At 53.7% G+C, this 24364-nt stretch overlaps 1 protein-coding gene across 6 annotated transcripts; it reads right to left on the bottom strand.

The window, feature by feature from the left end:
* Nucleotides 1-8205: 8205 nt before the first annotated feature.
* STK11IP (serine/threonine kinase 11 interacting protein) lies at nt 8206-23846 on the bottom strand. Of its 6 annotated transcripts, none has more exons than XM_081051086.1 (25): nt 23788-23846; nt 23549-23634; nt 21052-21257; nt 20775-20849; nt 20455-20550; nt 19974-20081; nt 19789-19860; nt 18601-18727; nt 18243-18346; nt 18018-18113; nt 17725-17766; nt 17383-17517; nt 17124-17208; nt 15349-15657; nt 14984-15189; nt 14213-14329; nt 13938-14115; nt 12098-12334; nt 11896-11999; nt 10932-11029; nt 10654-10832; nt 10355-10436; nt 10063-10133; nt 9287-9534; nt 8206-8595 (listed from the first exon to the last, which is right to left on the bottom strand). In XM_081051086.1, the coding sequence occupies exons 2-25, from the start codon at nt 23607-23609 to the stop codon at nt 8446-8448; spliced, it is 3186 nt and encodes a 1061-aa protein (XP_080907212.1). In that variant the 5' UTR covers nt 23610-23634; nt 23788-23846; the 3' UTR covers nt 8206-8445. The 6 variants fall into 6 exon arrangements, with proteins under 6 accessions (XP_080907212.1, XP_080907211.1, XP_080907209.1 ...); XM_081051085.1 differs by having other exon boundaries at nt 20455-20592; nt 23788-23845; XM_081051083.1 differs by lacking the exons at nt 23549-23634; nt 23788-23846 and having other exon boundaries at nt 20455-20592; nt 21052-21489.
* Between the last annotated feature and the right edge of the window lie 518 nt (nt 23847-24364).

The raw sequence follows: 24364 nt of genomic DNA, 5'->3' as shown, positions 1-24364 counted from the left end.
ATGTGCTCTTGTCTCAACAGGGTATTGAGAGGGTAAAACAAGACACCAGTGTGGGAGTCAGCTGTGTGTAAGCAGAGCATGTGAACTGTGCCCCAAACCTCAGAACGTGAGACCCATCTGTTATGGGTTGAAGTGTGTCCCCCCAAAATTCATATGTTGAAGTCCTAATCTCCAGTACCTCTGAATGTGGCCTTATTTGGAAATAGCACAGTTACAGATGTTAAGATGAGGTCATACTGGGGTAGGGTGGCTCCTTTTCCAAGATCACCGGTATCTTTATGAAAAGGAGAATTTGGACGCAGAAACACTCAGGGAGAACACCATGTGAAGACTGGAGTTATGTTGTCCCAAGCCAAGAAACTACCAGAACCTAGGAGAGAGGTCTGGAACAGAATCACCCCGAGCGCCTTCAGAGGGAACACGGCCCTGCCCACAGCTTGATCTCAGGCTTCCAGCCTCCAGAACCGTGAAATAATACATTTCTGTTGTTTAAGCCACTCCGTTTGTGGAATTTTGTTATGGCAGCCCCACACACTAATATGCCATCCCAATCCTTTGCCACTCTAAGCCAGGCAATTCGGTTCCAAGTCTACCTTGAGTGTTGTTGGGGCAGGACCTTCATTTCCTCAGAGACAAGCAAGAGCCTTGGGGCCTTTCCCAGCGGGAACACTGTGGAGGGCTCTCTGATCTTCAGTCTGCCTCCCACATCTGGGTGCTGCTCATGGCCCCAGTACCATTCTCCTACCCCATCAAGTCAGACAGCAGCTACTTTAATTCCAACACTGCCTTAGGCGGGTCCTGCCAACCTGGGACCTCGTGTTGGGCCCTGCGCACTGACGCCTTACGGGAACCACTCTGCTTGTCCTCTGCCAGGGGGGAGGTAGCAGAGATGCTGACAACCAGCAGTTGCTCCGTACCAGCTCATCCTATCAGGTGTCAGCGTATGCTTTCATTATTCCCACTCAGATCTCCTGGCATCCTGGGTGGGGGCTTCTTCATTGTGCCCTCCTACCTCCAGTGCACCTATGATTGTCAGTCCCTAGAATGTTCCCAATGGGGGTCTTCATTCCTGGAACAAGAGTGCTCCTTGTGTGCACAAAGGATGATGTGTGTGTGTGTGTGTGTGTGTGTGTGTGTGTGTGAGAGAGAGAGAGAGAGAGAGAGAGAGAGAGAGAGAGAGACAGAGAGAGAGAGACAGAGAGAGAGAGACAGAGAGAGAAAATGTATGTGTGGTCACCCTGTCTGCTCCCAACTCAGAGCTTGTAGATGCTCAAATGGTGACAGGAAGGGTGACAACAAGGGCAGAAGCTCAGAGTACCCCCTTAACACTCTCCTCCACAGCCCAGTCTGATTTCAGTGTCCTCACCTTGAACTCCCCAGATAAATTTTTTAAGGAGACTGCATCTTTGCTCCTAGAAGCCTCAGAGGGGAGTGGTTAAGCATGGAGCCATGTAGCCTAAGGTCATAGCCCAGCTCTGCCATTTGACAGTTGCGTGTCCTTGAGCAAGTTAGTCCCCTTCTTTGGGCCTCAGATTCCCCATCTGCATGGCAGTGATGATAATGGGGTTGTGGAGAGAATGAAATGAGTTGAACCATATAAAGCACTTACAACGGTGCCTGGTACATAGTAAGCACTCAATAAATGTTAGCTAGTTTCACTACAAATCAAAGACACACAAGTACTGGAAAGCCCTCAGGTAGCTTGCAATATGAAAATGATGAAAAGACACACATGAAAGAAGTGGAAGTGGGCTTACACTTACAAGGGCAATAAGTCTTCAGCCAAATCCAACATACCAACCATGCAAATTCATGGTTGAAATAAAAGAAGACAGAAAGATCAGAATCACTTTTGCCTCCACCAGGGTAGATTCTGACACTCCTTGGCCAATGGACCAATCTTTGCATTTGTAATCCTAACTTAGCAGGCTAAAGAGTTTCTGGAAGACGGTAGGATGTGGGTTCAGGTAGCGCCTAGTTGTCAGACTGACCTGGAATTCCCTCTTGTTAAAAAATAAATGTTATTTTAAAAGCCTAAAAAAAAATAAAATACAATAAATAATATCTCCCTGCTCCACAGAGCAGAGCACCCCGTGCCATTTGCTGCTTGACAGGCCTCGGAGTGAGTAAGACCTTATTTTTACAAGAGAGATAACCTGTCATTGGGAAAGAGCCCAGACTCTGGAGTTAGAGATACTATATATAAAATACCAGTTCAATGCTTGGCACAGAATAAGTGCTCAATAAATGTCATTCTTACTATTTACTATTGTTGTTACTCTGCGCTGGTTCATCTCTTCGTAATTCTTGTGTCCCTCAGTAAACCTGGACTCAGCTTTGAAACAAAGCCAATCCCTGGACAGCACTGCCTGTCCCTAAAGGTTCTCTCACCCCCACAGGGCCCACCTTTCAGCTCCAGAGGTACAGATTCATCTGTGGCTAGGGTGACATTTTGACATAGGAAGCTGTTTGTCCGTCCTTTCTCCTCCCCCAACCCCACTAGAGCAGGCAGCCTTCTTTAAATTTTGTTTTGGGGGATGGGAAGGACAGAAAGCCTGCAAGCCTTTCTGCCTTTTGTTCATCCTGAGCCAAAGTCTCAGCAAGCCTAGGGAGGTTTGCAGAGGAGGAAAATGAAAAGAGCGAGAGTAGGTGGCCAGAAGCTGGGGAGGGGGAGGAAGGAGGCTTTGCCCTCCCCATCAGTAAAGCAGGAGGTTTCCCCAAGATGGGGGAGGTGGGAGGAAGGCAGGGAATGAGTGAGGTCAGTGAGTCCTGCCAACCCCGTGGGATGGTGCTTGAAATAAAAGGTTATTTTGAAAATGCTGTAAAGTAATATTTCATGCATACCCAAGAGTGTCACCTGAGACCCACACGTTCACTCTACACCGGGCATTGGGTAGACATCAGTGAAAAACCCTGACATGGCCCCTGCCTTGGGCAGCTTTCAGACAACGAACAAGCAAACACATACATTTATAATTATAAAATGTGGTCAGAGCCATGGAGGGAAAGCGCTGTCACGGAGAACATTCAGTCGGCATAGGTAAGGCCATGCTCTGTAAGCAAGAGAGAATTAAGTAACGGCCTGAAGGAAGAAAGAATCAGCCATGCAATGCAGGGTGAACAGGGGAAGGGAGGGCATTCTGGGCAGAAGGAAGGGTTGGGGGAGGCCCCATGACAGAAAAGAACAGGCACTGCACCGATATTTGGGTGCTGAGGATCTGGATGGTTTTTCTGGTAGGTTGTGGTATCCCTGGAACCTGGTGCCACAAGGGGACAGAACCCCGGTGGGCATTCTAATAGATCTAGTTTCTGGCAAAGAGAGAGAGGGGGCCGGAGTTTGAGATCCCCTTGGTGAGAATCACCTTTCTGAACCTGAGCTTAGTTTCCTCACCTATGAAATAGAGATCACACATTTCTTTCAGGGTTGTACTGAATGTCAATAAAATGATTAGTACACAGACGGGTACAAAGCAAGTGCCCCAAAATGGCCATTATTATGACATTCTCCTGCTGTAATCTTCCTCCTCTTTCATGACCCAGCTCCCAAGTGCCTTTTTCCACTCCCTCGCTGGACTGTAAGCTCCTTGAAAGCAGGAGCATGTCTGATTCATCCTTATATTCCACCCTTCATTCCTCTCACACAGAGCCTGGCACACTTTACCAGCTCCATAAACATCTGTGGAATTGGAGGTGCATGCACGATTATAGTACCTAATAAACAGGAATGTTTTTGTGGAGGACAAAGAAGTCACTGAACCCAAGATATTCAAATGACAAAGGATGAGCCAAGAACAAACATGCCATGGCTAGCTCACAGGCCCAGCAGTGTTTGAAGCACACTGGAGAAATATCCACTCCTACACACACACGGGCAGTAAGACACAGGCTTTCCCTCTCCCGATGGATGGCAAAGGGCATTTCTAGGCAACAAAGCAGGTTGTAATAACTAACCGGCAGCTTTTTAACCAGCACTTGCTTTGTGGTTCACATGGCACTGCCACGTACATTCCTGCACCCAACAATTTTGTGAACTGGGTAAGTTATTGATTAGCCTCAAGCCTTCACTATCAATGAAAGCACCATGGATCAGGAAGAGCAAGTTACTTGCTCGTGGTTAGTGAGCCGCAAAAATAAGGCACAATCCTGGATCTTTCGAATGTAACTGCCCTGTGCCTTCTCCTACATGACCACCACGCCACACTGACTCGTGAGTAGGAAGATGCAAATTACTGCGCGTGCCCAGAGACGGGCAAAGCATCACACACAGAACCATGGCTGAATTTCCACCACAGCTGACGGATCTGGGCAGGGTCTTCTCAGAAGCTACTGCAGCCTCTAAAGGAAGAAGGACGTCACCCCTCACTCCACATGAAATTACTGATCAGGAAATATGGACCCTCTCCAGAAAGATGGGTCCTTCAAGTTCACCCACTCTCCTCCTTCCAAAGTCTTAAGAATCAGTATTTATACCACTCAGTTGGTCCACTGTCCCCCTATGGTCTCACATAAATTTTTAAATATAATTTGGAATCATAGTACATTGAGAGCTTAAAGTTTAGAAAAAAAGTAAAAACAATTCACTAGCACCCCTGCCCTTCTTTGTGCCTGCCCTCATCTTCATCCCTCACTAACCATTTCTGTTTATCCCTCTAGAATTTATGGGTACAAATAGAATCAAACACGAGCATGTGTTTTATCCCCTCCTCTTTTCCCCAGAAAAGACAGCACCACGTTATGGACAGTTTCAGAGAGCGAGTCCTTTCTCTCCACCACCGCGGCCAGCAAGCCCAAGGCCACAGGCGGGCCATCAATAAGCACTTGTTGGAGGGGAGAGGCCAGCCCGAACAGACACATCAATCTCCGGAGACAATCCAGGGGGTGGAAGGCAAGTCCTGCTGACTGACGTCTGCGCACAAGTGTCAGTGACAAAGCAGGCCCGTCTGCCCAGAGTGCACCCTGGCACCTTCTCTTGGTGAGGCCCAGAGCTAAAGGTCACACAATTCCAGGCGTGGTAACAGCCTCACCCTGACACTTCCTCGGCAGGCAACAGCAGCACCTGTCTTCTGAGTCGCCAGAGAAAGAGCACCTCAGGACAAAGGGTTTAGAGGATGTCATTGACTTGTTAAAGAAGATAAAGCGTTCACAGAGGTCTTAGGCACAAAGAAATGGAAGAAGCACCAGCCTCACAGGGCTTTGTAAATCACCTGAAAATGACTGGACATTATTCTGCCCATCTGGACCATGACCTGAAGGGGCTCCTGGGAAAGTGCTTGGGACCGGGCGGCCTCCATGAAAGGCAGTTCTGGGCCAGAGGCTGAGGAAGTTCTTCCTCACGACCAGCTCAGGCTCTTGTTTGCAGAAGGTGCAAAATCACGGACGGGGAAGGGGGTGTATATACTGCCAGGAAAGTGGACTAGTATTTTTGGGACGTTTTAATTTGCTTCAATTAAAAATTCAGGCCAGCTCTGAGCAAAACAGAAGTAGGTGAACTTCTTTTCCGAATCTCTGCACAGTCCTTTCTGGGCCCCTCCACCCTTCTGCCACCCTGTCACCAAGGGGCCTCCACCCCAGCCAGCATTTCCCAACTGTCACACCATTTCCAAGAGTCACACCATTTCCTCCTCACTCCGGCCAGACCAGACCAGGCCCTGCTGGGGAAAGGAAAGAGAGAAACCATCGTGCTCCAAGAGACAGGAGAAACCCCGCGTCTGGGGCCTCAGTACCAGCCTTCCGGGTCTGGGTCACTTCTATACACTGAGGGCTCTTTTCTTGAGCTAACTGGCTCTGTATCTTGTGATCAAGGGAGTATGAGAAACACTGGGGAAGATTAGCTGCTTTAAACAATGCACAGAACATAGTAAGGGCTCACTAAGCCCTCCTTTTAGGTTATTACCTTCACCATTATTTAGAGGTGTTCCTTAGTAAATCTTCAAGGGAGCGTTCAATACCAGCTCCACCACCTCCTCCCCACAGTTGTGGCCCAGAGGAAGTAGTTGCTGTCATGAGCCCCTGGGAAACCCCTCCCTTACCGATATCGGCTCCAATGGGCTCAGCGATAGGACGTGTGTCCTCCTGAGCTCTGTCCCGTGAAGGTATAAATACATTCACCCATTCAGGGACTTTGTGAGCGCGCGTGTAGCGCACACATTTCAGCACAGGGACGTTGCTGACCATGGGGGTCAGGAAAGGCAGAGCAGTAAGAGCTGCCCGAGACACCCCTGCAGCCTTCTCCCACCGGGGCCACCAGTCCCTTCCCCACCAGAATCCGGGGGTCCTGCTACCAGTCCTTCAAGAGTAGGGCCTGAGGCTGAGCGACTGTCCTCCAGGGGCACTGATTCTTTCCCACATACTTCTACCCGCCTGGGCCCCAGGGCTTTGCAGAGGACTGGCTGGGACCAGGGTGGTACTGCGCCCCCCGGGGGAATTAAGCCTTCTCCAGCCTACTACTACCAGCCCCAATATCCCCACCCAACCCCCACTCCGGAAGGCCCCACCTTGGACTTCCCCAAAATGAAGCTTTACAGCGAGGCCTAAGTTATCAGAACACATTCCTCCCCCAGGAACCCTAAGTCAAAGGCCTTTTGGGGGGCAGGAAGAGTAACCCCCAGACCACTGTAAAAGAACCACCTGCCTTGCCCTCTAGGTCCCCATCATCCAAACCCTTCAACGTTGACCTTTCCAATGGGAACAGGTGGGAATTCCAGAAATGTAGCCATCCCCCAAATTCAGGTATAGAAAAATCCCTTTTCTCTAACTCAACTTTATCCTTGTAATGAGCCCCCATTTGTAACCAACAGAAAAGTTAACCTCAAACAATCAATTAAACTCAGCCCAATCACAGTGATTTAAACTCAATCAGTTCAAGGCTAACTGGGTCACATCCCCATTTGGGGGCTGGGCCTAACCATTCTCCCGCGGGGAGCACAGCTCTCTCCAGCTCATTCTCAGCTCACTCCCGGAGCCCACAGAATCCTCTGGCCCACCTCCACTCTCCGGGCATGAGAAATGTGGGCAACTGTCACCAGCCATATCCTGCCAGTTCCTTCCAAACTGCCATTCCCATCTGCCCCGGGGGCATGGGGAACATGTGATAGGTCTCTGTCCTCCCTAATTCCAAACAGGGAACAAGGCACAGGGCTCCACCCTGAGAACCCAGCAGCTAATGCTCTTCTCTAGAAAGCCTCCCCTCTCCACACTTGGAGTTCTTATCTATTCATGGTCCCTTTCCAAACCCTTCTTACAGCTCATCCCTTTCACTTGAAACCTAAAGACCCAGCATCTTTGTTCTCTCCAGTTTAGCTGGGAGGGGTGAGGATGACCTGTGAATTAATACATCAGCTATTATAACATCCCACCACACTCTGGAGCAAAGAAAAACCAGATATAGGGCAGCTCTGCCTGCCTGTCCTGGACAAGTGCAGGCTTATTTATATTCGGCTCAAATTAGCTGAAGCCAACAATTAAAAAGGAGGGGGTCCCCGTTAGCTCACATGACCTAGAATTCCAGGGGTATCTTCCTCCGGGCACAATTGGACCAGAGACTCCAAGGATGCCAGCAGCACCTGTCCCTGCTTGCCCCACCTCTCAGCTCTGTCTTCCATGCTGCCAGTTCCAGGAAAGCTCTCCCCTGGGGGTCAGCAACCCTCAGCGGGGAAACCTGCCTTTCTCAGTTGCTCCAGCAGAAGGCCGGGACTGGCCCTTTGTAGGCCAAATGGGCTCCATGAGCACTCCAGAACCAATCACCCTGGCCATGGAGACAGAGGTAAAGGAGTGGGGTCAACTCAGGCAGACCCCCGGGCTGAGTGAGGCCGTGCTGAGAGGAGGCAGGCCGACCCCACTCCACATACCCTCTTCCCAGTCACCCTCTCCTATCGGCCCCACTGCCAACAGCCTCAGGCCCTCATTAGCTCCCAGTTGAAATTCTAGAGTGAGACGCTAAGTGGCCCAGCTATTTGTAGGCAGTGATGTCCACACTGGGCCCCATGGCAGGTGCTGCCAGCTGAGGGCTGGTGCCCACCACAGGTCAGGAGTCCTACGTGATCCCCTCCGTGGGGGCAGAGTAGGGCTGGAGATACGCTCTCCTGGTGCAAACAAGGCTGCCTGGGCTGCCCACTGGGGAAGAGCTATAGGTGGGGCAGTACCTGGTAGAAGAGGTACAAGACCACAGGCCTCACAGCTGCTACATCGAAGGACACCCATAACATCTAAAATGGAAACAGCTTTATTGATACCTGAGAAAACAGCGCTGGAGAAACATTCCTACGGACCACTGAGCCTGTCCGCTCAGGCCAGATCCTCCAGAGGCCCGACAGTGCCTCTCACCCTTCCCTTGGGCCATGGGTCATTTGGGGCCTCACTGGCCAGCGCCCAAAGGCTAAAGAGTCTGGCGAGAGAACATCTGCAACGATGGCTCCTGCGGCCAGGGGCAGGGGTGGTGTGGAGGCCTCAGCGGTCAAGTTCTAGAGCATCTTGGGTCACAGTGCGGAGTCGGATGGAAAACAACCGTTCCCAGGGCTCCCGGATCCAGGCCAGCAGGGCCGTCAGCTGCTCCAGACACACAACACGGAGCGCCCAAAAACTCTCCAGCCGGGACACCTGGCAGACCAAGCAGTGGTGAGGTGAGACTCACAGAGGGCCACAAGAGCAGAAGGGAGGGGAGGCCTGGGGGGCGGAGTGCTCAGGGAGGACCCACTGCCCCTCCCTCCTGGCTCATGGCCTCCTCCCCTACCCAAGCCTGTGTCACTCCCCACCAAAGAGCCTGACTTTCTGGAGTCCATCCCAAGGAGTCGCTTGGGGTCGTTGCTGGCTCTACCACTTGTGACCTGGGCAAGTTGTTTACCAGCCCCAAACCTCAGTCTGCTCATCTATAGTAGGACTGATAACAGTGCAAGCTGTAAAGGTGAAAGGGCTCGCACAAGGGCCCAATCAAACACGAACCCGAAGCAGCAAGAGCTGGGGCTTCAGTCAAGGCCACGCAGCTAACACAAGGCTTGGCTCCAAGTCCAGGTGTTTCCACGGCCAAAGCAGCCTCCCCTCTACTTACTGCTGTCCAAACGCACTGAACCTCCCAGTTCTCTACACCCTACTTCTGTGTACTCCCCACCTGACTGTCCAAGGCAAGTTCCACACTGCCACAATTCCTAGCCTTCCTACCCGCACTTTTCACATGACACACCATACCCACACATGATTTCTGTTTTTCTCTCTGTCTCTGTCTCTCTCTCTCTCTCTCTCTCACACACACTCACACACACACACACACACACACACACACACACACACACACCTCATCGTAGAAGACCAGCCGCAGATCCTCCGGGGCCGTGCGATACAGCAGCACAGAGCTCAGACTGCTGAGTGGCTGCTGCTCCCTGACACACAAGGAAGGGCCTGGCCCGAGGGGCGGGGCCTTCTCAGAGGTCTCGCCAGATGCTGCTGAAAGAGGGGCTTCTGCCTGAGACCCTACAAGGTCCTCATCTAACAGGTACAGGGTGGACGGAGTCAGCAACAGGGACACAGGGCGGGTAGCAGGGCCTGGAGGAAAAGACGCAGCGTGAGGCCCAGAGAGGAAGGCCACGCAGGAGCCCAGACCACTGGAGCAGCGTCTGAGTGCTGCTTGCGAGAAGAGAAGCGAACCACTGAGGTGGCCACAAAAGCCGCCTGTGCCTCTAGGGGCCAAGGCCCTTCCTTTTGCAAACTCCAGGGATCTCCAGCCTCCAAAACCTGAGGCGCAAGACAAAGGAAGCCTGCCCCGCCACCCAGTGCTCTCAGAAAGGAGGATCCGCTCTCACCTTCTCCAACAGGATGAGGTGGAGCAGACCCAGCCAATTGGCCCCACTTCACAGAAAGCCTGGGCCCAAAAGCAAAAGTCTCTGGGCACCTGAGGCCCAGGGCACCTCCCAGCCCCACCCACAGAGGCCAGGAACACTGAGGGGGTCTCTTGGGTACACCCATGAGTGACAGGAAGTCTAGACTCCAGGAACTGAGAAATGCTACAAGGGCACCCAGGGGCACTGGTGGCCCAGCCAGTGAACCGGGACAAGAGGGGTATAGCGCCCTCACCTTCAACCAGGAACACCCGAAGGTAGAAGAACCGGGGAGGGTCCGAGGAAGAGTCTCTTTCCAGCAGTGGCCTGGGGGTAGGCAGCAACCCCGGGAAGGAGTGGTCAGCTAGGGGTGGGAAGGACTCTGCTGCGGGAGAGCGGGAGGAAGGACCAGGCCTGTGGGCCTGAGGACAGGCGACCAGCCCAAGTGCTCAGGGCCCGACCGTGGCCGGGGCTTGTGGACGGAGGGCCTGTGCTCCCAGGGCGGCCATGTGGACACCAACCCTGGCCTCAGCCTCCTCCTGACTCACCAGAGTCGGTGCTTCGGGGTAACCTCCTCCTCTGTGGTGCTGACACTGCTTCTCCATGTTGGGGGCAGAGACTGCAAGACATCTGGACAGAGCCAGCCAGAGACAGGGAACCCTCATGACCACCTCTTCTTTCCCAACCTTTCCACCTCTCAATGCCTTCCCATTCTCTGTGTTTCTAGATTTCAGAAACTTCTCCGAGGGCTGAGTTCCATTACCTGTCTTTATCTACTGCGGGTGCCAGCCACGGGAGCTGTGACCGCCCTGGCCCGCCCTCCCTGCCTCTCCCTTCCCTCTCTCACCAGTGAGCTCCTCTAGGAAGGCCCGACAATGCTTGGCATCTCGGGGCAGCAGGACACAGCTGCCTGCCCCAGCCGCCCACTCCAGCCGCAGGCTCTGTCCGGCCAAGCCCAGCTCTATGCAACTCAGATCCTGTAGGGGGACAGCCAGGGCTGGCTGGAGCCAGCTAGCTGGAGGCCCGCTGTGGAGAGGAGGGGCAGAGTGGCAGAACAGAGTGAGAGGGGAGTGAGAAGGGAGTGAGACCCACAGGGGAGCGCCAGCCGCAGCCCTGCTCACTCACCAGATCTCCCCCGTCACCTTCAACACATAAAGCCTGTGGTCAGACACAACCACGAGACACAGACACTCCCCAGGCTGGCCTGCCAACACCAGTGGCACCTAAGGGGAAAGGGAAGTTGATGAGAAACGAGAGGAGCAGGGAGGCAGCTGCCAGACTGAGCGCTGACTGCACCTCCAGCCTGCTCGTCCCCACAGCTCACGCACCCCAGCCTCTCCATCGCCCCCGCCTGCCTCCGATTGCAGCAGGCTCTCAGCAGGTCTCCGTGCCTGTCATCCTGTCCCCTCCACCCCACCCTCCACACTGCCAGACTCTGCTCTAAAACACAAAACTGGCCGTCACTCCCCTGCTCCCAACCCTCCAGTGGCTCCCGCGGCCCTTGGGATCAAGTCCAAACTCCTCAGCAGACACAGAGGTTGCTCCTGAACTGGCCCCTGCCTGCTGTTCAGACTCCTCTCGGGATGCTCGCCCTACCCGCCACCCCCATTCCAGCTGCCCCGTCACAGGCAGGCCTCGCCACTGGCTCCTCTCAGGCCTCCGTGCACGTGCTGCTTCCTTTTCCTGCAACTCCCTCTCCTCCCTCCTCCTTCAGGACTGGGCTTCGCCATCACTCCCCACGCAGGCTGGATCAGATGCCCCTCTAGAGCCTTCGTGACTCCGCCCTTCACATCACACAGCCGTTGTGTGCTGCTCACACCAGAACGCAAGACCAAGGGCGGATCCTTCGTGTCTAGCCTGAGCTAGGTGCTCTGCACAGGAGGCCCAACAACAGCGTGTATTTATAACAGTGACAGGAGCATCATTTATCGAGTGCTGGGTGCTGTGCTAGGCGGCTTAGAGACATGCGCTCTCTGGGACGCCATGCTCTGTGTGGTGGGTAGTCCACGCCCATGGCGAAGGAACAACTGAGCCTCAAAGACCCAGGTCTGTGCTCAGAGGCGCGGGGCAGTGCTGGGCTGGCGCAGACCTTGACGCAGCACTGGAACTCCTCCTGGGCCTCGGTGAACACCTCGACGTCCAGGAACAGCCGGAGTCGGTGGTCCACCGAGCGAAGGCCAGAGCGCTCAGCGGCTGGGGACAAGCAATGGGCCGTCAGCCTGCCCCGGCTGCCACAGCTCCGTCTCACCTCCCCCCGAGTGCCCCTTCCCTCCCCAAACACCTGTACTCACGGGGGCTGAGGCTCCACCTGTGTTGGTCTGCGATCAGGGCCTGAGATGGGGCGCTGTCGGCCCTGCTGCTGCAGTCGCTGGGGTCACTGTGGCCGGGAGGGTCAAGGACAGCGCCAGGGGACGGCGAGGGAGCTGGCGCCTGCTCTTCCTGTGTCTGCTCCACACTGGGGGCTCCCGCAGACAGAGCCAGGAGGACCACGTGGTCACTACCACAGTCTGGACACACAGCAGGAAATTCTGGAGAGAGGGGTGGGCACAGTCTGCATGAACCCCCCACACAGCACCACGACCACCGTCACACTCATAACGCTCCCCAGCCACTCTCAGACTCACCTGGGCCCCCACCTCTGGCTTCGGGCACTACCCACCCACCTCCCTCTGCAGGCCCAGCTGCTAAACAATTAGTTCCCACCCCAGGGAGGGCCGAGCAAACAGGGACCCATGGCCCACAACCACCTCAAAATGCACCCCACCTCATTTCGGATTTTCTCAGAAAGAGCCAAACTCAACCAGGCCCTGCTCTGGTCCCCACCCACAGCCTGGGGCTGAGCACGGCTTCCAGGCTCGACCAGCAACATCTGAAAGCCCCAAATCAACAGATTGGGTCCAATTCCAGCTCCATCACTTAAAGACTGTCATCTAAGCCATAATGACAAGTCACTTCAGCAGGGCTCCCCGTCTGTAAAATGGGGGCCGTGGCAGTGTCTATTCCCTAGGATTGCCAGGAAGAATGTCCGCAGCAGGTAAAGAAGCCAGGACAAATCAGCAACGAGAGAAGAACCACTGTTCGGGCAGCTACAACATGCTGGGCCCGTGCTAGACTCTAACAGTAGTATCAAAACTCCCCCTGTCGCATTTTACAAGGAAGGAAAGCAAAGATCAAACAACTGGTGCACCCTCCCCAGACCAGAGCTGGGGGTGGCAGCAGCAGTGACTCTGTTTCGTGCCCTATGCCTGGGGCCTTTCTGGCACGTTTAAATCTAATAGCACCACAGAGCAAACTCATTCTCGTCTTTGTTCTGATGAGGTAGCCAAGGCTCAAACAAAAGCAGGAATGTCATTAACGATGCCACCACTGAAGGGACACCCAGGGGCCACATGACCCATGGAGTACAGAGTCCAGGAGGAAGGGGGGCTATTTCCCCTGCACACAATGCACACAATGCCCTGCTGCTGCCTGGGCAGGGTCAGGGTGGGGGACAGAGACGGGTCCATTTTGTGAATAACCTGTAAAGCCCTGCTCCAGCTGCAGCCAAGAGGAAAGGGACTAATAAAAAGCATACGTTTCAACACAGGTGTTGTCAAGAACATTTCTTTCTTCTTCAATGACTGCAAAGACGTAGCTTTCTGACTGGTGTACAATGGAAACAATCTCTCAAAGAACAGAAAATGAAGGGAAGCCACGAGGCACGGGTGGGGCTGAAGCAGCCTCCAAGGTCAGTCAGGAAGGCCCATCTAAGCGACGCCCAAAGCATCGCGCTCAGGGGGCAGCAGGACAGTCCGGTAACGCACTGAGGGCTCGGTAGGTTTGAGGTTGTTTTGGAAACACTAGCCAAAAGGGGGAAAAGCCTTCGCCTTATGAAAAAATAATGAGTACGTTTAAACAGTGACAGAGATTGTATTTCCTGACTTTCAGAAGGGGAGAAAAAAGGGATATAATTTCTTTCTTTCTTTCTCTCTTTCTTGCAAATGTAGAAGGCAGACGGTTTTATTTTTCCTCCAGGAAGAAAGATGGTCTCCTTTCTTCCCTGGGGGCCCGCCTCCACATTCCCTCCCTCAAAGCCATTTTCCCTGTATCGCAGGAGGCGCGTGGGCAAGGAGGGCGGGGCGGGGCTTGTACCTGTGTTCTGGAACAGAGGCCTCCAGCCTTCCGCACTGTCCAGTCCCAACCGGGTCTCCACTGGCTTGAACTCATGGCCACAACGTAGACACTGGAGTCTGTCCCCCAGCAGGTCCCTCGCTTCCCCAAGCTGACGCTGAGATGCGGTGATTGCTGGGGTCAACACAGCAAGTAGCTCCTGAGACGTGGGGGGGGGATGGGCCAGACGCAGCTGTGAGCAGGTGGACGCCGGCCCCCAGCCTTCCAATCGCCCACCAGCCTCCTGGGCCCCTCACCTGGACAGCGGCTTGGGCATCAGGCTCCAGCACCACATAGCGACGTAAGTGCCGGTCCGGGCAAATGTAAGAGAAGCGCAGAGTGAGGATGGGGGCCCCAGAGGGCAGCTCTGAGCCCTGCGGGAAGAGGGGGCCAGGAAACAAGAGCACAGGGATCAGGGGATACTGAGAGCACAGAGGGAAACAATAGCCCTGCACTCCGTCCTAAAGCTTTTGCCCACATCTGCGCTCTGGCCCAGAAGCTCTATTCCTGGGCCAGCCTTCTAAGCCACCTGGGGCTGACATTGCCCTCCAGCTCCATCCTCAGTGCCAATGAGAGACTGTGGGGACATGCAGCCTGGTACCTGGCTGTCATGCAGGGTGGCCTGCGGGGCCTGTAGTCCTGCTCCCCACATAAGAACGCAGGACATGGTGAGGCCAAAGGGGAACACCCACGGAGCCATAGGTAGGGGAGTCACACCACTATATTCTCTCTGGCGGCATCCGCCTCTCTGCAATCCTCTCTTGCTAGCTGAGCCACCATCTTCTTGCTAGCCCCCATTCACTGCTAGCGTAGCCACGGCAGTTATATTAGTGGCCAGTGGCTCACTGGTTACAGCTGATGGCCATCCAATCACAGTTGATGGCCATTTACTACCCGAGTGAGCACCTTTCCACGTGAGGCCGAGAGCCTGGAAACTGCACTCCTGGCTCTGTCCTCATACCAGCACCCAGAGCTGACTCCTGGAAACAGCCCAGCACCTCTTCCAGAACCCCCACGCCCACACGCACCTCGGGTACTGATTCCCTCTGGGCTTGGGTCTCGGACTCTATCTCAGCTGCCTCCAGACTCTGGAGCTCAAGCCGTTCCAGGGTTCGAGCTGCTTGGAGTTCCACCTCAAACAGGTGGCTGGAAGTGACCCGGAGGAAGCACTGCCTGCCCCGCACGCGTTGGGGCCCCTCTAGGGGACACACCAATATGGGGCGACAGAGCTCCGCTGAGGAGAGACCAAGAGAGGGACCCTATAAGGAGGGAAAGGTACCAAGACTCTGCCCTCCCACAGAGAGGGCCTCTATCCACAAGGGGTCAGCCACGCCACTCCTGGGTTTTCCTGACTCTCCCCAAAACACTGCCCGCTGGGCCCCTGCGCGCTCACCTTCCACTTCATTCTGCTCCTGCTCCTGCTCCTCGTATTCCTCCTGTGGCTGCAGCCCCACCCTGACCTCCTCTGCCATTTCCTGTGGTGACGTGTTCTCTGAGGGCACAGGGACAGCTGGGGGGCAAGGCATAGTCTCCGCACTCAGGGCGCCTGGGGGCAGTGTGCTGAGGGCAGGGGTCTTGGAGGCAGCCAGAGCGGGGGTCCCTGAGGTCTCCAGGTGATTCCTATACTGCAGCCAATCACAGCCAAACTGCTCCCGGAAGCTGTTCATGAGTTCAAGTTCCCGGTGCTGCTGCACAAAGCGTCCTGGAAAGGGGGGCATACAGCTTAGCCAGCCCGCACCACCACCACTACCACCCCCGCCCCAGAAAACCACAGCGTCTCCTGTGAGTGCTCCCCAGGGCGAAGTAAGTGTGTGTAATAGGGTGGGGGTCAGAGAGAGGCTAAAGTCTTCCCCTCAGCAGCATGGCCCTAAGTGTGTTCTACGGAGCACGATGGTCACATGCAATTCACAACTGCATATCATATGCTGCTTTTGGAAATTTGCAATACGAGGTGTGATCAAACAATATGGGAATGTTCAAACAAAAAAACTTTATTACAGCAAAGGACACACTGCCATTAATCCCCCTCAAAATACTCCCCCTCGCTTCAAACACACTTATCCCCTCGTTCTTGCCACTTTCTGAAGCAGTTCTGGAAGTCCTCTTTCATGAGTGTCTTTAGTAGCACTGTCGTGCCTGCCTCGCTGTCCTGAATCATTTTGACTTTGGGGAAGAGCCAGAAGTCACACGGTGCCAGATCCGGTAAGTAAGGCGCATGAGGAAACACCCTAATGTTTTTATTTGACAGAAATTGCCCTACACCAGAAGTGATGTGTGACATGGAGTGTTGCCCTGATGGAGGATGATTGACAGCACACTTTAAAACACACATTCTCTCAAGCATAGTTCGCACCCAACTGACAGCACCGAACAAGTTAACTGTTACTAAGGTTCAACACGCTGCTTCCCATATTGAAGATCCCTGGTTTTCCATTGGATGGCACTCGGCAGCAGCATTCACCATATTTTGTGATCACAACAAAAAGGCCCCGTGTCACACATCACTTCTGGTATATGGCAATTTTTGTCAAATAAAAACTTTACGGTGTGTCCTCATCCACTTTATTCACCAGATCTGACACTGTGCGACTTCTGGCTTTTCCCCAAAGTCAAAATGACCACGAAAGGTAAACATTTTGAATTGATTCAGGACAGCGAGGCAGCCACGGCAGTGCAGCTAAAGACACTCACAAAAGAGGACTTCCAGAACTGCTTCAGAAAGTGGCCAGAATGATGGGATACGTGTGTTTGAAGAGAGGGGGAGTATTTTGAGGGGGATGAATGGCAGTGTGTCTTTTACTGCACTAAAGTGTTGTTTTACTTAAACATTCACCGTATTGCTTGATCACACCTCGTATACGCTAGCACATGGAAGGGCCTGTGATGTCGTGCAGGAGAGACACCGCTTTGTCTAACATAGCATCTCCCAAACATCTGGCCACGGAATCCTTTTTGACATCCCACAAAATTAATGTTCCTTCCAACACACTTTGGAAAATGCTGCACAGAGGCAGTCTCTTCTCCTTCCCCCAAACTAAAAGGAAAAAGGAAAAGACCAGAAGGCATTCTACAATGCTCCACTCCACCAAAAATAAAGTTCTCCCTAACCAGAAGATTAAGGAGCACTGGCCAGGGAGAGGGAGGCTTGGGGGTGGGGAGCCCACTTACCAGCCGGGGAGGGGTCCAGAGCCCGGGGCTCTGGGTCTGTATCACTGGGTTCTGAGATACTTGCCCGCCTCACACGGACTCGACTCTGAGTTTGGGTAGAAGGATGACATTCTATGAAAGCAAGGCCTGGCCGCCCACCCAACCGCACAAAAACCACCCCACCCACAGCAAGGGTAAGGCCTTCCTATTCTCAGAGACAACCCAGAGCCCCAGGAAAGGGACCCAACCCCAGGCACAGGGCAACTTGGACACCATTTACCTTAACCTTACGAAGCGGAGGCTGGGCTATGATGCCCCCTGAGGACAGGCTGTCACTCAAGTCAGCGCCACCTGAGGTTTCGGTGGTACTCCCCACTGGGCAGGGCAGAGGTGGGGCCTCTGAGGACGTGGAGGTCTGGTGTGTAACAACAGGCAGGAGCAAGAGGTCGGAGCCAGAAGAGCACCTCTGCCCTACCCAAGCTGGCAGAGAGAGGCTCCACTCTCCCGCTGACCAGGAAGACCCTTACTCTGGAAACCCGTTTCCCTCAGCTCGCACCCTCCCTTCACGTCCTCCCAAACCAGTCCTTGCGGTCCCACTCCCGTCACTCCCCACCACACTAACCTGAAAATCAGTCAGTGACAAGACTTTTCCATCAAGAAGGAACTGAGCAAAGATAAAGGGGGAGGGGGCCGTGTTGGTGAAGCGCACGGCCTGGGGGAGCTCCAAGCCGGGGCGGGAGCCCTCCTAGGCCTGTAAGAACAGTTAGGCTCAGCAGACGGTGACAGCATCATAAGCAGGGGGTCCAGACTGGGCCCCGTCACTAAGGAGGGGGTGGGAAAAGGCAAGAGGTGCAGGGGCGGGGGTGGGACTGGCCAGGACAGGGAAAGCAGAGCGGACACGAGAGGATCACTCACCCCAGGAACAGCATCCCTGACTCGGGGTGACAGGTACTGGGCGGTGGCCGCTCGGTGCGCAGGGTGAAACCACAAAGGGTTCCCCTCCAGGTAGAGCTGCAGGGCAAGGAGGAGACAGAGGTGGGCCTTGGGCCGCCCTGTGGGCTGAAGGGCACTGAGCACAGCAGCATGGGAGGGGGCAGGCGCAAGGCTGGCTCCCAGGTCTTTGAATCATCCCAGTCTCACCTTTCGGAGCTCAGCCAGCGGCCACAGTGGCGACAGCTGTCTGTGTTCTTCCAGCAGGTTGTACGCCACATCCAGGTGCCGCAGGTTCCTCAGCTGCTCCAGGCCTGGGGTGGAGGCGAAAAGGGAGGATGGGCATGTGAGTGAGAGAGAGTAGGGGGAGTGGGATAGGGTCAAGGGGGAGGGGTGCTGGGGGAGGGTGCAGTAACAAGCCGATCCTGGGTACCTCAGACCTGCCAGAAGCCCGCATGAGGCTCTAGCGGCACATGGTTCCTGGGGCACACTGCACCCTGAGTCACACACCGCCCCATCCCCTCCATGTTTGCCCTCTCCCCCCACACACACACTCTCCTCCACTCACCATGCAGGCTCCGGAGCTCATTGCCTCGCAATATCAGGGTCCCCAGAGTAGGCCCTGAGGGTCCCATTCTCGGCACCAAATGCAGGTGATTGTACGAGATGTCCAGATGGCAGAGCTCAGACAAGTCCTGGGAGGGGGTGAGGGGGACAAAGAGTCTCTCCTTGACCAAACTCCAGCCAGGCGCCTCTGAGCCCTCTTCTCCACTACGCCTCAACCTTGGCCTACGAAGACTGCAGACTCTCATCTACCCATCCACTCTCCCACATTAAAAAACGTGAATAAATACTAGCATAGTTTCCAACAGCTCAAGCCCACATCCCTAGGATGACAACTCCAGCTCCCTTACATTCCTGTCTAGGAAAACTCAAGGTTGCCAGAAGAACTGAGTTTGTTCCAGGCAACACCTGAAGATAGGGCCCGTCTCTCAGCCTCTGGGGGAGGGGAGGGGCCTAATTTTGGTAAGTACCAGTTAACAAACCTAGATGGAGTGGCTTCACATGGACCAACATCTCCCTCCCGCTTTTTGTAAATTTCCACTTCCCTGATTTCAGAGGAACCTGACTATACAGTTTGGTCAAGGAGAAATCGGCTTAAGCCCCCGCTGGTCCCCTTCCCACTCCGTCACTCTCATGTGTCCAGTTATCTCTGCAGAAGTTGAACTTGAGTTCAGTTCATGCTGCATGATTTATTACTGATTAAAATAGTTTTACAACTGATTAAATACCACAGTAGTTTATTATTGAATAAACTATGGCGATACGTCCTTATTATTAGGATCTGTTCTTACCACTTTAACTAGTGTCCGGCTTCTTTATCTGACAGGGAGACATGGGAGAAGGGCTCGTCATCACCATCACAAGAGCTCTGGGCCAAGGGGCTAAGGAGCATCAGATACTCTTCACAATCATTGTATGCTATAAAAGCAGGTACTCCTAGGATTTCCACTTTACCGATGAAGAAACCAAGAGGTTCCCCTGTGTCCCAAGTCACACAGGGACTCGGAGCTGAGATTGGAACACTGGCTTGTCTTACGCTGAGCCTGAGCCCCCAAACAGCACCGCCTCCCAGGACATGGCTCCACGGGCGGCAGAAGCAGGTGGGAGCGTAACCCGGCCCAGGAGAGAGGCTCAGACCAGAACGATGACAGGCCCAAGGGGCGCCGCCCCCAGCCAGGCCGCTTAGACTCACCACCAGGAAGCCCCTGCAGTCCTGCAGTTGATTGTGGCTCAGGTTTAAAAAGCGCAGAGCTGACAGGAGACGCTGCGGTGGGTGGGAAGAGGAAACAGAGGATCGGATACCCCCAGGCAGCCAGCTGGTCCCCCGAAGGGCCTATCCCTTTCATCCCCCAAATCCCTTTCCTCCGAGGCACTCACCAGTGAGTTGTCTAAGGCAGTCAGTGCATTGTAGCTGAAGTCGGCAGAAAGCAGAGCCAGCCAGGGCAGCGCAGAGCAGAGGTCGCCACCACAGGCTGACAGGAGCTCCTGAGACAAGATGCTCGGTCACCTCCACTCTCCCCTCCTCCCCACGCCAAGGCCTCTCTCTGTGGCCCGCTAATCATTTATTCTTTATACACTGAGCTCAGTCTGAAGATGCAGACCTAGAGAAAGCCCAGGGCCCTGTCCCCAAGGAGTTCACTGTGGGGGGAGGTAGGAGGCAGACAGGAGAATATTGACTACAATATGGTCGGCGTGACTGTGCACATATGGTCAGGCCCCACGTGCCGTGGGAGCACAGCGGAGGGAGCAAGTGCACAGTCCCGAGGGAGGTGGAAGGCTGCAGAGAAGGGGGACCATCAGAGCTTGGTCCTCCGTGTTCCTCAGGAAAGGCCCCTGGCTCAGCGCCCATCCTCCTTACCTCCAATGCCTGGATGCTTCTGCTGCAAATCAGGGTCTCCAGCTGGGAATAGATCCCACGGAGGCCGCGGAGGCAGTGAACAGGGACACCTCGGAGCTGGGGCAAAGGCAGGGAACAGGGCAAAGATGACAAAGCCAGCTATGGTTCAGGGAAGCAGTATGGGGAAAAGAGAGTGGACGCCACATTACTGCAGAGCAGTGGGTACTCTCAGGCCTGGTGTCCCCCACACCCCCACCAAAAGAGGCCGTCTCTCTTTCCCCATCCCCCAAAAGGCTCCCTCAAGCTGGTTTTGTGCACCAACATCCCCCAGCACCCCGTACCTCCAGCTGCCGAAGGGACTTGAAGGGAAAAATCTTGACGGGCCCTGGGGGGCCAGTACCAGGGACATGGATGAGCTGAAAGAAAAACATTCAGGTCAGTGAAGCCTGGCGCATGTCCCTTTCCTTGGCATCTCTTCCTTAGCACAGCCACCCATACTTGTTACATCTTCTGGATCTGAGCCCTGAAGACTTCTTGCACCCATGCTACACCCCCAGCCCCGCCTCCACTATTGTCCTGGGCTTTTTTGTACATCCTACCCCATTCCCATCCCAGAACCTTGAGTGAAAGTGTTTTCTGCAGCACATCGAAGAGGAACTGAAGCTGAAGGATGACGGGGGAGTCGGTGGGGTGGGAGGGCAGAGCCACAAAGCCTGTCTGGCCAGGGCCCCACGGCCCCAGGTACAGCTCAAACACGTGATTCAGCTGCTGCAGTGTGGCAGTCAGCAGGCTCAGTGTGCTACAGCCAGACAGGACCACATCCCCTGCAGGGAGAGGGGCAGATAGGAAGGAGGACGTAAGGAAACGGTTTTTCCCTTTATTCTGAGACTTTGTGACCCCAGCTTGCACCCACTCCAATCTGTATTGTAGATTCTCCATTGCAGGATCAAACTTTGTATCTTCACCGCACTTAAAAGTTTTCAACAGCACTATCTTCAAAAAAAAGTCCTGATTCTTCAGCCTGATATAGGAGATTGCTTCACAACATGCCTCCAACTTTTCTAAATTTTCTTTGCCCTTTTGATCTCAAAGCCAAGGCTGGTCTACTCACAGTGCTGGAAACAGAGTCAACTTCGTTCACGGCTCCCTCATTTTCCAACACATCCCCTTCTACTCTGCCCAGCCCGACACCTACTTCCTTTGGGCAGCTTTCTCAATACACAAATTTTCACTGTAATTATTCATTTCACATAAAAGTTTACTGGATGTTTTACTTTCTGGAGGGCAGGGGGGTGTTGCAAAAGTAATATGCACACATATAGAAACTTTCAAACAATACTAAAATGCATGTCATAGAAAGAATAACCACTCATGATAGGTATTATTATTGCCCTCTGTGTTAAAACTGCTCTCTCCAATGAGACTGTCATCCTTTAGGTCATCTTGGGTATTCATCACTGCACCTAAAAAAGTACAACTACAAGGTAGGTATGGAGAATAATTTTTTTAAGTTTTTTGAAAAAATAAGGATAGAGTCAAAGGATGTTGCAGCAATAGTACCAAAGGGTCCCCCTATACCTTTCATCCAGTTTCGCCCAATGGTTGTATTTTACATATAATATCAAAACCAGAAAATTGGCATTGGTACAATGTATATACAGAGGGTGCCAAAAAAATGTATACACATTTTAAGAAAGGAAAAAAACTGTACTAAAATGACGCTGATGGTAACCACTTTGAGCACATCTTGTCATTGCAGAAGTCACACGTGACTTGTGTTCATCTTTTGTTATCGGTATATATTGAGTATTACAATTTTAATACACTTTTTTCCTTTCTTAAACTGTGCATACATTTTTTTGGCACCCCCTGTACATATGTAGTCGTATGCCATTTTGTCCTATGTGTAGATTCCTGTAACCAACACCACAATCAAAATATCTAACTCTTCCATCCCCACAAAGATTTCCCTCCTGCTACCTCTTTATAGCCACTCACGCACACGCACCATCATCCCTAACCCCTGGAGCCAAGTGAGAGTTTTGCTGAATAAATTAACAAATCCTATAACCTTGCATGAAGGGTTTTCTATGCAGCAGACCCTGAGGATAGACACAGACATGGTTCAAGGACTCCTCCCCCCCTCAAAGAGCCTCCCAGTCTAGAAAGGAAGGTAAGACATGTGCATAGTTAATAACATAAGCCAGTTTTAACTGCCATACAGCCAGGTTTCCCAGATACTATCAATGGGAGTGCAGAGTGATGGAAGGCAGCTAACATTCATTAGGTAACTGTGCCAGACAAGTCGGTTACTTCATTTAAACTTCCTGAGAATCTCCTCCAGAGCACTGTTCACCGCCTCTGACAAACGCAGAAACGGCAGCTCAGAGACGTTAAGCACCTTGAGCGAGATCACATCGCCGGTAGGAAGCTGCTACTTCTGTCTGATCTCAAAGTCAAGGCTTTTCTACAAGTAATGCCAGCCACGTATTGAACTCCCGGATTCCACCGTGCCCAGACACTGGGGGAAGAAACTGTCACCGTAGCTACACTCATTTTGAGCACTGACTACACATGCAAACGCGGTACTAAATGTTTTACGTGCATGAGAATTAGCTCCCACAACAAACTTTGAGTTAAATACACTCATTATGCCATGTTGCTGGTGAGAAAAACAGACTCAGAAAACTCAAAACGCTTTGGTGGAGTAGGGAAGACAGCAGGGATTCCAACTCGGGTGGGTGTGACTTCTAACTGCGCCTTTAACGGCGCGGTGCTTTGCCACGCAACGACGATCATGGCCAGTCCCTGCTCTCCAAGGGCTGAGAGCCCAGTGAGGACCACCTTCCTGGGGGAGGATCAGAGAACGCACGGAGGGAGTGGCACCAGCACTGGGCCTCCAAGGAAGGCTGAGGCTTAGCTGTCAACGAAAAAGGACACTGTAGGTAGCGGCTCCAGAGCCAACAAATCCCGGAGGAGCAAAGAAATGAATTGACACCCAAACCCTCGTGACCCTAAGCAGCTGCAACTCCATGACTCTTGAAGGGCGTGTCTCCGAAAAGCAGAAAACACCCCCACTTCGCTCCAGCACCGGCTCAAGCGGAAGTCCACTCACCGGACTCCCGCAGCAGCCCCGCGAGCTTCCACAACAGGGAGTCCCGCGGGACGGTCGTCATGGCCACAGGACGCTGGGGGCGGAGCCTGAGGAAAGAGGAAGCGGAAGAGCCTCAGGTAGGCCAGGACTCCGCGCAAACCAAGGCCTCGCGGGGAGAACAAACGCAAGAAAGAGAGTGAGGAAGAGCGTCTTCCATGATGCCCTTTCGAGGATCATAAGGCCTGGTCAGCCAAACTCACCCTCCTGTGCGGTCCTCCAACCAGATCTGCAGCCCGGCGCCTGTCAATGACAAACAGGAAGTCCCACCCCGGAAGTAGAGGGAGCTACTACCGGAAAGCACACCTCCGCTGCCGGAAACCACGCCCTAAGTCGTGCAAACGTGTCGGATGGGGGCGCTGCCCGCTGGCTCGGGCGGAGGCGGTCCTTCGGCGCCCGCAGCTGGGGCCGGGACTTGTTCCCCGAGCTGGGCCCCCGCCATCCCCACCCCTCAGTGGGGCCCTCCGCCTGGGGCGCCCGCTGGGTCCGCCAGGGCACCTCCCCGGGCCGGGGAGGGAAACCTGCCTCGTTTTTTGCAGACTGGGCGGGGAAGCAAAGTTGGGAGAAATTGAATTTGCTGTTAGGAAAAGACGTGTCCAAAGCAAACACTCATTTTCCAGCTAAAAGAGAGCGTGTGTCCGCCGTAGCGAGGAGGTTTTCGATGGGTGTGAAAGACCTGAAGCTGGCGGAGGTGCCACTTACGAGGTTCCCTTGGCGCTTTTCCCTTAATCTCCAAGCTCATTTTTTTTTCTTTCCTTCCGCAGTGCCAGGTATTCACAT

Source organism: Rhinolophus hipposideros (assembly GCF_964194185.1).
Source record: "Rhinolophus hipposideros genome assembly, chromosome: 6".
NCBI lineage: Eukaryota > Metazoa > Chordata > Mammalia > Chiroptera > Rhinolophidae > Rhinolophus > Rhinolophus hipposideros.
This window is presented reverse-complemented; position numbering and strand designations above follow the sequence as displayed.